The sequence below is a fragment of the Mandrillus leucophaeus genome, unplaced genomic scaffold, assembly GCF_000951045.1.
Source record: "Mandrillus leucophaeus isolate KB7577 unplaced genomic scaffold, Mleu.le_1.0 Scaffold21, whole genome shotgun sequence".
NCBI lineage: Eukaryota > Metazoa > Chordata > Mammalia > Primates > Cercopithecidae > Mandrillus > Mandrillus leucophaeus.
In genome coordinates, this window is record NW_012102143.1 from 1,115,955 (window position 1) to 1,127,954 (window position 12,000).

General features: G+C 49.3%; 1 protein-coding gene across 1 annotated transcript in view; it reads left to right on the forward strand.

Annotated features, from left to right (window-relative positions):
- Positions 1-12,000, forward strand: part of EFHD1 (EF-hand domain family, member D1) — a 54,522-nt gene that overhangs the window by 21,542 nt on the left and 20,980 nt on the right. Inside the window, exon 4 of the mRNA XM_011980327.1 lies at positions 11,977-11,999. Within this exon, the coding sequence (XP_011835717.1) occupies positions 11,977-11,999 (23 nt within the window). The remainder of the gene's footprint in view (positions 1-11,976; position 12,000) is intronic.

Below are 12,000 nucleotides of genomic sequence, written 5' to 3' on the forward strand. Positions count from 1 at the left end.
GCTCATTGCAACCTCCGCCTCCAGGGTTCAAGCAATTCTTGTGCCTCAGCTTCCCAACTAGTTGGGATTACAGCCCACCACTATGCCTGGCTAATTTTTGTATTTTTAGTAGAGACGGGGTTTTACCATGTTGGCCTGGCTGATCTTGAACTCCTGACCTCAGGCAATCCACCCGCCTCAGCCTCCCAAAGTGCTGGGGTTACATGTGTGAGCCACCACACTTGGTCTATTCTGGATTGCCTTTAATTAAAAATATATATGTATATGGATTAAAGTTTAAATTATAGGGAAAAAACGAGCTAAGATGTTGGCAGAGAAGGAGCTGGGAGCTCAGGGGAACTCCAGTAAGCCTGACAGCATTTGAAAGATGTAGGCTATGGGGAGAAAAAGGAAAGATGGTGATCATTTGAAATAAGGAGGGAGGGATCCAGGGTTAGGCCAAGCTTGTGGGGAGAAAGCAGGTCCCGGTCAATTGGGCCCAGGGCTGGGGCTCTGTGAGGCCTCACTGGGGCCAGGGCCTCCCTCCTGGACTGAGGTTGGGCCTCCCTCCCCAGGCCTCCCGCTTCCAGGTGCTCCAGGGCTGGGAAGGGCATCTTTGCCCAGGGGAGGGGTGCCAGGTGTGCTACTCCATGGGGTTCCCTTTCCACATGGCTGGATTCCAAATTGCAAGGAATGTGATAGCATTTTCATGGAAGGAGAGGGAGCAACAGACCTTTCAAGAATGAAGAAAACAAATCCACCTTCATTTGCCTTTCCCAGAGGCTCAAAAGTTTGGTGTAAGATCTCCTGTTTGCAGGTAGCCTTGTCTTAAGGGACTTTCACACTGCAGTTGCTTGGAGAACCTTCTAGCAGGTTAAAGATAAGTGTTCCCCCTTCACCCCAGTGTGTTTGGCCCTGGACCCTACCTGGGAGGCTGAGCCCCTCACCCCCAGCTTCCTTCAGCCACACCTGCCTGTGTGATGATCACATTGAGGATTCTTTATCTTGTTTATTTTCCTTTATCTTTCAAACACTTAACTCCAATACAAAAAATGACAGGGTCCTGTGGTCCCACCTACTCAGGAGGCTGAGGCAAGAGAATCGCTTGAACCCCGAAGGCAGATGTTGTAGTGAGCTGAGATTGCACCACTGCACTCCAGCCTCGGCAACAGAGGGAGATTCCATCTCAAAAAACAAACAAACAAAACAAATACCTAACTCCAGTTTCTGTCTTTGTGAACTGTTTTGGAGGGGCAACCTTGGCATGATGAGGACTGACCTGAAAATCAAGTCTCACTTCCCTAAAACCCAACTCCTCTGGCCACATCACCCAGCCTGGGGCAGAGCTGCGGGTTAGGGGGTCAGGCTGGGGGTCGTCTTTGGGCCTGGTGATCTTGTGCTGATCGACCTTGGTGGGCCTGTTTCTCCATCAGCCAAACAGCACCACAACCCCTCAGAGGAGCCTTGAAGGATTACATCAGATGACATTTATTTGAAGGGCATGGCTGGTGAGACTGTTTCTCTGAATGTCTGCAAGGCGGTAACATCAGCATTCCTCTTGGCGAACAATGAATTCCTTTGCATATGTCGGTAGCCACGGGTCCATGCTTTGAGGCCACAATCAGAATCCACAAATATTCAGAAACATGACTTCTATCATTTCTGTCTACATCTTGAGACATAATTGCCAAATGTCTAACTCTCACAACAGTGACCTGGACATGGGGACACCGAGCACACACTGTGCTTTCTCTAGCCCCTTCCAAGTTCACGGGCACATCGTTCCTACTATACTTGAAAGCTTAGCATCTGCTTGAAACCCCAGGTTCATTCTGATCCCTACGAATTCACTTACTTCAGTTTTCACCATCTATGAAGCGGGGCTACTAATAACCACTTCACAGCACTGCTGTGTTCAGTGAGGTAATTTAGGACAGTGCCTGGCACTTCTAAGCTCTCAGGCACCCATAAAGGCAGGCGGCTGTGATTAATTCTTCACAGGACTGTTGTGAAGATCAAAAGGATCAGTACATGAGACAATGCCTTGTGAACTGCAAAGCCGACCAGTTGTAGTTACTACATGTTTGGAACCCTGTTGTGTGCCGTGCCCTATGTAGACATCAGGCATTTTGAGAGAAGCAGATAAAATAGCGAGATGATAAAGACATGTGAGGTTTTTCCTGCCTGTCTTGCAAATCCAGGCCCTAAAGGAAGTGACTGTAGACAAACCCTCCAAGGGTCACTTTGAAGAGAGAAAGACAGGTTTCTGGTGTACATATCCTGGCTCCGTAGGAGAGAGGGTGCCCCTGATGTGGTAGCTCTATTGTTTTTTTCTTTTTATTCTTTTTTTCTTTTTGTTTGTTTGGTTGGTTGGTTGGTTTTTTCTTTTTTGAGACGGAGTTTCACGCTTTTGCCCAGGCTAGAGTGAAGTGGTGCAATCTCGGCTCACTGCAACCTCTGTCCCCCGGGTTCAAGCGTTTCTCTTGCCTCAGCCTCCTGAGTAGCTAGGATTATAGGTGCCTACCACCACGCCTGGCTAATTTTTGTATTTTTATTAGAGACAGGGTTTTGCCATGTTGGCCAGGCTGGTCTCGAACTCCTGACCTCAGGTGATCCACCTGCCTAGGCCTCCCAGAATGCTAGGATTACAGGCATGAGCCACTGTGCCTGGCTGTTTTGTTTTTTTTTTTTCCAAGATGGAGTCTCACTCTGTCACCCAGGCTGGAGTACAGTGGCATGATCTTGGTTCACTGCAACCTCTGCCTCCCAGGTTCAAGCAATTCTCCTGCCTCAGCCTCTCGAGTAGCTGGGATTACAGGCACGCGCCACTAGGTCCGGCTAATTTTTGTATTTTTCGTAGAGATGGGGTTTCACCACATTGGCCAGATTGGTCTTCAACTCCTGACCTCAAGAGAGCTGCCCACCTCAGCCTCCCAAAGTGCTGGGATTACGGGCATGAGCCACTGCGCCCAGCCTGTGGTAGCTTTAGAGTCCTGCCAGGACTTAAATAAAGGGAACTTGGCTGATGCTTCCAGCAGGAACAAAAGAAAGCAGCCCTGACTGAGCAGCTGGGATTGAAGAGGGTGCTTGGCTCAGGATTCCTTTCTCTCCTGCCCTTCTCCCCTCCACATGACACGGTCACAGCTTCACACTCACTTTATTCCTGTGCCCAGCCGGTGGCTCTCAGCAGAACACCAATGGCCCTTTTCCCTCTACGGGACTTGCCCACTGGGCTGGTGGGCTTCTGTTTCCGGGCGCATTCTCTCCAAAGGAGTTGAACCAAATTTTCTTGCCCATTTAAATAAGCTGGGGCCAGGCTTGGTGGCTCAGGCCTGTATTCCCAGCACTTTGGGAGACCGAGGCAGGCGGATCACCTGAGGTCAGGAGTTCAAGACCAGCCTGACCAACATGGAGAAACCCCGTCCCTACTAAAAATACAAACATTAGGCGGCGTGGTAGTGGGTGCCTGTAATCCCAGCTACTCGGGAGGCTGAGGCACGAGAATCACTTGAACCCGGGAGGCCGAAGTTGCAGTGAGCTGAGATTGCACCACTGTACTCCAGCCTGGGCGACAGAGCGAGACTCCGTCTCAAAAAAAAAGAAGAAGAAGTTGGAATTCCTTCAATATTGCCCTGAGCTTGCTGAGGTCTTTTTTGACATATTTGACCTTTTTGTTAGGCCTGGAGAATGTTGCAGGCTTTGGGACCTCAAAGGAAGGTTTCCCAAGTCTTCTAGACTCCTCTCAGTTTGAACCCCAGGCGTAAATGGATGACGTTTCTTTTCTTTTTCTTTGAGACAGAGTCTCACTCTGTCACCCAGGGTGAAGTGCAGTGGCACAATCTTGGCTCACTGCAACCTCCACCTTCCTGGTTCAAGCAATTCTCCTGCCTCAGCCTCCCGAGTAGCTGGGACTACAGGTATGGGTATCTGCCACCACACCTGGCTAGTTTTTTGTATTTTTAGTAGAGACAGGGTTTCGCCATGTTGGCCAGGCTGGTCTTGAGCTCCTGGCCTCAGTTGACCCTCCCATCTCGACCTCCCAAAGTGCTGGGATTACAGGCGTGAGCCACTGTGCCCTGCCCAAGGATGGCTTTTCTCATACCCCTCCCTGTGTTGGGAGAGCCTCTTTCCCCTCACATGCGACAGCCCCTCTGTGTCTGCGGGAGGCTGTGCTAGCTCCGGCTTAGGTGGGCTGGGAAGCCGTCTCCCTGGTCCTTCCTCTCCCAGCTGAGGACAGATTCCTGCCTATTCCCTGACCTTTATTTATCTTCCCATCTGCCTAACCAGTTTATCTCCTGTTCCTGGGTACTGTTGTCTCCTTACACCCAGGCTTTTCAGTTCCTCCCTTACTCGCTTCGCTCTCCTTCCTTTCTGCTCACTCTTTGTTCATGTCCCAAATGATTCACTTCTCAAATGCACCACATTCATCACTTCAGCCTTTTCTGTGAATTCTGTTGGAACACGCTGTGTGTGCTGGGCAGTGAGCAGTGGGCAGAAGACGTTTATCCAGAATCTTGGCACTGAAGGGACCTTAGTAGTCATGTTTTTCTTTTTTAAGAGATAGATCTCACTGTGTTGCCCAGGCTGTACTTGACCTGCTGGGCTCAAGCAGTCCTCCTGCCTCAGCCTCTGGAGTAGGTAGGATTACAGGTTCAAGCCACTGTACCTGCCCTTAGTGGTCATTTAACTGCGCCGCCCCTGCTAAGGCTGACTTGACCAGAAAAGTGCTTCTCAGAGGGTTTTCTTGAAGCACTGCATTGCCAAGGTGCATCTTCTCAACGGAAAATCCCCAAATGCAGAGGTCTGTGTGGTCAGATGAGTCTGTGCACTCTGTTTCCCTCTTGTAAGTTTTGGACACATATGGAAGGCTCTGGAAAGTTCCACACTGAACCTGTTTACTTTGGGACTCCGTGTAACAGAGACTGTCCCTCCCAGCTGGTTTGTGCAAGCTCTTTACTTCTTAGGTCTAGTTCCAGTTGGCCATTTTGCCAGAAGGCACCTCCTTGCACTTAGCTGAAGCCTGTCTCACCCATTTCCATGCACAGAGCCCAGTTCTGGCACCCTTTGGGCCCCTGGGCAACATCTGAAGGCAGCTCTGCCAAATCCCGCTGGTTCCTTCCACCCTGTCCTTGTGTGGGGTCTTAAGTCCATTCTTCTTCTTGGGTGCTTCCCGCTGACCAGGCCCATGGCCTCCCTGCAGTGTGAGGTCTGCGTGGAGTGGGGCAGGCCATGATGGGGTAGACAGGACTGTGGCCCCTGCATTCGGGATTCAGGACTTTTTGTACTTGCCACTATGATTTATTTTGCCCACAAGTTTTTGGCAGCCTCCCTGACTCACTGTAGCATCCCAGTCCCCTGAAGGTGTGGTCACAGGTGCAAGTGAGTGCCATTTGTCTCAAAACCTGTGCTGGGGAAGTCAGCTTGTGGGGGTCTCAGTTTTAGTACCTTGCTTTTTTTTTTTTTTTGTTTTTTGTTTTAAGACAGGGTCTCACTCTGTCACCCAGGCTGGAGTGCAATTGTGTGAACACGGCTCATTGCAGCCTTGACCTCCCAGGCCTGAAATGATCCCCCTGCCTCAGCCTTCTGAGGAGCTGGGACCACAGGCACATGTCACTATGCCTTGCTAATTTTTTTATATTTTTGAAGAGACAGGGTCTCACTATGTTGCCCAGGCTGGTCTTGAACTCCTAGGCTCAAACAACCTTCCCACCTCAGCCTCCCAAAGTGCTGGGATTGGAGGTATGAACCACCACTCCGAGCCAGTACCTTGCATTTTTTAAAAATTGTGGTAAGATATGCATAATGTGAAATTTAGCTATTTTGTTTTGAGACAGGGTTGCATGCTGTCACCTAGGCTAGAGTGATCACAGCTCATTGTAGCCTCAAACTCTTGTGCTCAGGTGATCCTCCCCCATTGGCCTCCCAAGTAGCTGGGACCACAGATATGGGCCACCACACTCAGGTACTTTCTTAATTTTTTTGTAGAGATGGGGTCTTGTTTTGTTGCCCAGGCTGATCTGAAACTCCTAGGCTCAAGTGATTCTCCTGCCTGGGCCTCCCAAAGTGCTGGCGTAACAGGCATGACTGACTGCACCCAGCAAAATTCACCATTTTTAAAACATTTTTAACCATTTTTGAGTGCAGAGTTCAGTGGCAACAACATTGACGTTATAATGCAACCATCACTGTCATCCATTTCCAGAATGTTTTCACCTTCCTAAACTGAAACTCTGTCCCCATTCAACACTAACTCCGCATTCTCTTCCCCAGCCCTTGACAGCCACCATTCTACTTCTGTCTCGATGATTTTGACTACTCGAGGGACCTGATGAGTGAATTCATACAGTGAGGTGCCCTTTTTGTGACTGGCTTATTTCACTTGGCACAATGTGTTCAAGGTTCATCCACACTGTAGCCTGGGAGCATGTATCAGAGTTCACTTCCCTTTCACTGCTGAATGGAATTCCATTGTTTGTGTAGATCACATTTTGTCAATGGGCATTTGGGTTGTTTCCCCCTTTTGGTGATTGTGAATAATGCTGCTAAGAACACTAGTGTCAGCCAGGCACGGTGGCTCACACCTGTAATCTCTGCACTTTGGGAGGCCGAGGCGGGTGGATCACCTGAGGTCAGGAGTTCGAGATCAACCTGGCCAACATGATGAAACCCTGTCTCTACTAAAAATACAAAAAATTAGCTGGCCATGGTGGTGGACACCTGTAATCCCAGCTACTCGGGAGGCCTGAGGCAAAAGAATCACCTGAACCTAGGAGGCGGAGGTTGCAGTGAGCTGAGATCACTCCACTGCACTCCAGCCTGGGCATCAAGAGTGAAACTCCATCTCAAAAAAAAAAAAAAAAAGAGAGAATACTAGTGTCCAGACATCCATTGAATCCTATGGTAATTCTTCATTTAGGACCTTGCATTTTTCTTTTTTTTTTTTTTTTTAAGACTGAGTTTCACTCTGTTCCCCAGGCTGGAGTGCAATGGCGCTATCTCAGCTCACTGCAACCTCTGCCTCCTGGGTTCAAGTGATTCCCCTGCCTCTGCCTCCTGAGTAGCTGAGATTACAGGCATGCGCCGCCACACCCGGTTAATTTTTTGTATTTTTTGTTTGTTTTAAGACAGGGTCTCACTCTGTCACCCAGGCTGGAGTGCAATGGCACAATCTCGGCTCACTGCAACCTCCGCCTCCCGGGTTCAAGTGATTCCCCTGCCTCTGCCTCCTGAGTAGCTGAGATTACAGGCATGCGCCACCACACCCGGTTAATTTTTTGTATTTTTAGTAGAGACGAGGTTTTACCATGTTGGTCAGGCTGGTCTCTAACTCCTGACCTCAGATGATCCACCCACCTTGGCCTCCCAAAGTGCTGGGATTATAGGCATGAGCCACTGTGCCCGGCTAGGACCTTGCATTTTTCTTTGCTATATTTTATCTGTGGACATCACACCAGCTTGCTGAGATCTTTTGGGCATAGATTGTGCCCCAACTTTGTGTCAATAGCAAATCTGAGAGTCAGCACCCTTTCGGGGTGGCTGTAACTAACAGCCATTCCGCCTAAGTGTATCCATACCTGTTTATCTTCCCCCAAAGGCCTGCTATAGGGCATTGGTCACCCTGAGTGGTGACATCAGGTCAGCTGTGGTTTTCCATTAGACCAACTTGACAGTAACGTTTCACAAGTAAATAAGCATGTGACCCAGCATTTCCAATCTTGGGTATATACACAAGAAAATGGAAATATATGTCCAAACACTTGTATATGAACGTTCAAAGCAACACTGTTCATAAGGTGTTGCCAAAAGGTGGAAACAACCAAATGTCCATCACCTGATGAGTGAAGAAACGAAATATGGTATATTGATACAGTGGAATATTGTTGGGCAACAGAATGTCCACAGGAGGCAAATCCATAGAGACAGAAAGGCTAGTAGTTGCTAGGGGGGAGGGGTGGCAAGAGGGGAGTGGGAAATGACTGCAAATGGGTACCAGTTTCTTTTTAGGGTGATGCAAACGTTCTGGAATTACATGGTAATGATGTTGGCACAACCTGAATATGTAAAAATCCATGCACTGTACAATGAGTTTTATGGTATGTGAATTATATCTCAGTAAAGCTGTCTTTTCAAAAAAAAGCTTAAAAAACAGGTAAGTGAGGTCCATGCCCAAGTCATTTTCAGTGAACCCATGGAAATCGTTGCTTCCCTTCTTAAAGTGCTCACAAACCATCCTGTGGCAACGCTAGATCCTGGGCTGGTGCATCTGTGATTCACATACTCTGACTACTTCTGGGAAACCCAGAAGCACCTTGCTTGTTTCCAGATCTGGAACACCTGTCTCATCCTTCACGGTTCCTCAAAGCTCACTGACAGCCATCCGGTGATCTTGTCTGTGTCCTTTAGTGCCTTGCAATGTAACTCTGCCAGGGAGGAGGCCGCGCTGAGCACACAGCTGCTTGAGTAAGAAGTAGCCAGCATACTGTTAAAGTGAGGGCATTGAGGAAAAAAACCACAAGAAATAAAAATAGCACCCACCAGAGGAAGGTGGTGAATGCTGTCCCAGAGAAGGATGGACAGTGGGTGGTATTGGAGAGCTGAGGAGGAAGCGAGTGGCTCCCTGAGCTCATGGGCACAGGAAGACCATAGAGGAAGGCACAGAGGGGGTGGCTGGGTGGGAGGAACGGCACGAGTTGGCCACTGTGACTGGAGGGGAGCCTGTCAGGGATTCCTGGGCCTCCTCTCCAGCCTGACCTTGGGAGCCTTAAATAACTCCAGCCCACAGCACTAGATTCCTAGGTGCCCACAGGCTACATTTCTTGGCGGGTAGTGGTTGTTCTCAATAATGGTGGGTTTTTGTTACTGAGGCTGTGTTGGGGGGAATGCAGATGGGTAATGAGTGGATGAGTCAGTTCTCAAACAGCAACAAAGAAAAACCTGAGACTAATTTATGAGAAAAGTGGTTTAATTGGCTCAGGCACAGTTCCTCAGGCTGTACCGGAAATATGGCAGTGTGTGCTTGGCTTCTGGGAAGGCCTCAGGAAACTTACAAGCATGGCAGAAGGTGAAGGGGGAGGAGTACTTTACATGGCCAGAGCAGCAGCAAGACAGAGCAAGCGGGGAGGTGCTGCACACTTTTGAACAACTAGATCTTGCAAGAACTCACTCACTATCGCAAGAACTCACTATCACAAGAACAGCACCAAGGGGATGGTGCTGAACCATTCATGAGAAATCCACCCCCATGATCCAACCGCCTCCCGCCAAGTCCCACCTCCAACACTGGGGACTACAATTCGACATGAGATTTGGTGGGGATGCAGGTCCAAACCAGATCAGTGAGGAAGCTTGATTTGTTTATTTTAATCTTTAAGTTTGTATTTATTATTTATTCATTTTATTTTATTTTATTTTATTTTTTTTGAGATGAAGTCTCTCTGTCACCCAGGCGGGAGTGCAGTGGCACAATCTCAGCTCACTGCAATCTCTGCCTCCTGGGTTCACGCCATTCTCCTGCCTCAGCCTCCTGAGTAGCTGGGACTACAGGCGCCCGCCACCATGCCCGGCTAATTTTTTGTATTTTTAGTAGAGATGGGGTTTCACCGTATTAGCCAGGATGGTCTCGATATCGATCTCCTGACCCCGTGATCTGCCTGCCTCAGCCTCCCAAAGTGCTGGGATTACAGGTGTGAGCCACCACACCCAGCGCCTTTATTAATTTTTTTAGGAGATGGGGTCTTGCTACATTGCCTGGGCTGGATACAGTCAAACTTCTGGGCTGAAGCGACCATCCCACCCCAGTCTCCCAAGTAGCTGGGACTGCAGGTGGCCTATGATACTATACCCAGCCTTATTTATTTAATTTTTTAAATATTGTGGTAAAATGCACTTAACATAAAACTGACCAGGCCAGGTGCAGTGGCTAATGCCTGCAATCCCGACACTTTGGGAGGCCAAGGCAGGCGGATCACGTGAGGTCAGGTGTTCGACACCAGCCTGGCCAACATGGTGAAACCCCATCTCTACTAAAAATACAAAAATTAGCTGTGTGTGGTGGCACCCACTTGTAATCCCAGCTACTTGGGAGGCTGAGGCAGGAGGATTGCTTAAACCAAGGAGGCAGAGGTTGCAGTGAGCCGAGATTGTGCCACTGCACTCTAGCCTGGGTGACAAAGAAAGACTCCACCTCAAAAACAAAAAAAAAACCAAAAATTAGCTGGGTGTGGTGGTGCACACCTGTAATCCCAGCTACTTGGGAAGCTGAGGCACTATAATCACTTGAACCTGAGAGGTGGAGGTTGTGGTGAGCAGAGATCGTGCAGCTGCACTCCAGCCTGAGCGACGGAGCGTGACTCTGTCTCAAAAACAAAAACAAAAACAAAAACAACCGCCAAAACCTCTGACCACTTTAACCATGTAAGTGGACAGCATTAAGTACATTCATGTTATTGTGCTGCCATCACCACCATCCATCGCCAGAACCTTTTTCTCATCTCAAGCTGAATCTCTACCCGTTGAACACTAATTCCCATGCCCCTGTCTCCCAGCCCCTGGCAACCACTCATCCACTTTCTGTCTCTATGAATTTGACTATTGTAAGAACATCACAGAAGTGGAACCATACAGGATTTGCCTTTTTGTGGCTGGCTTGTTTCACTTAGCAGAATGCCCTCAAGGTTCACCCGTGTGTTAGCATTCCCTTCCTTTTTATTGCCAAACAATATTCCCTTGTATAAACATACCATATTCCATTGTGTGGATGTACGAATATACCCGCTTTTTGTTTTTGAGACGGAGTCTCACTCTGTCACCCAGCCTGAACTGCAGTGCTGTGATCTTGGCTCACTGCAGCCTCCGCTTCCCAGGTTCAAGCAATTCTCCCACCTCAGCTTCTCGAGTAGCTGGGATTACAGGCATGTACCACCATACCCAGCTAATTTTTGTATTTTTGGTAGAAACAGGGTTTCACCATGTTTGCCAAGAGTCCACGAACTCTTGATGTCAGGTGATCCGCCCGCCTTGGCCTCCTGAAGTGCTGGAATTACAGGCGTGAGCCACCGCGCCTGGCTGGCTATACCCTGTTTCATTTCTCCTTTCATCTGTCCGCGGACACTTGCATTGTTCCCACCTTTTGGCTGTTGTAAACTGATTTGTTTTTAGAGCAAGGTATTCATACCTGAGCAACAAGGAGTCTCTGGGTGACGGGAAATGCTTGAAGGGAGGAGAGCCAGGGATTTCTGTGGAGAAATCCTGTAATGGGGGAAGTGGCTTGGAGGAAGCAGAGCACAGAGGGCTGATGATGGCTGGGCCAGGAGGGGATAGGGCCGGTCCCCACCTGGTGAGGCTGGGTTTGTTTCCTGGCTGGGGGCTGGGGGGCCAGTGAGCAGAGGGGTGGCCCTGTTAGAGGACAGTCAGAGCCCTCTCGGCAGACACAGCTGTTCAGAGCTGGAGACAAGACGAGCGAACCAAAGGGGAATCATGAGCCAGAGTCACGGCCGCACACAGGGGTGGGAACCAACTTCCCTAGACCCGGGACGAGCTGTTCAGAATGGCCGTGGGAGAGATCCAGGGGCAGTGACCAGGAGGAGGCTCCTGGAATTGCCAGCCCTTCCCTGCGAATGTGCTGGGCGTCAGGGGCCAGCTCCTGCAACCCCTCCAATGTCCAGCATTAGGAGGAGGTGCTCACTTGATGTTTGTGGACCGAAACTGGGGGAAATTAAGGTAAACAAGGCATGTTTCTTACCCTCCAGAAATTATGGTTTAGTTGAGGAGATAAAAGACATGAAAACCAACAGGTAGTACAAGATCCGCTTTGAGTCATACAAAGCCCTGAGGCTCTCTGAAGAGAGAGGGGTACCTCTGGAGCAGGTGACCCACATCGGCCTCACAGAGCGGGAGGTATTTGAGTCATTTTTCAATGAATGAAGCCAAAGGAATTACATGTTTGGGAGACTAACAAGTGTCCTTTCGTCCCGGTCATGCATTCCTTTGACCCTGCAGGTATGACGCTGGGCGGGATGGCTT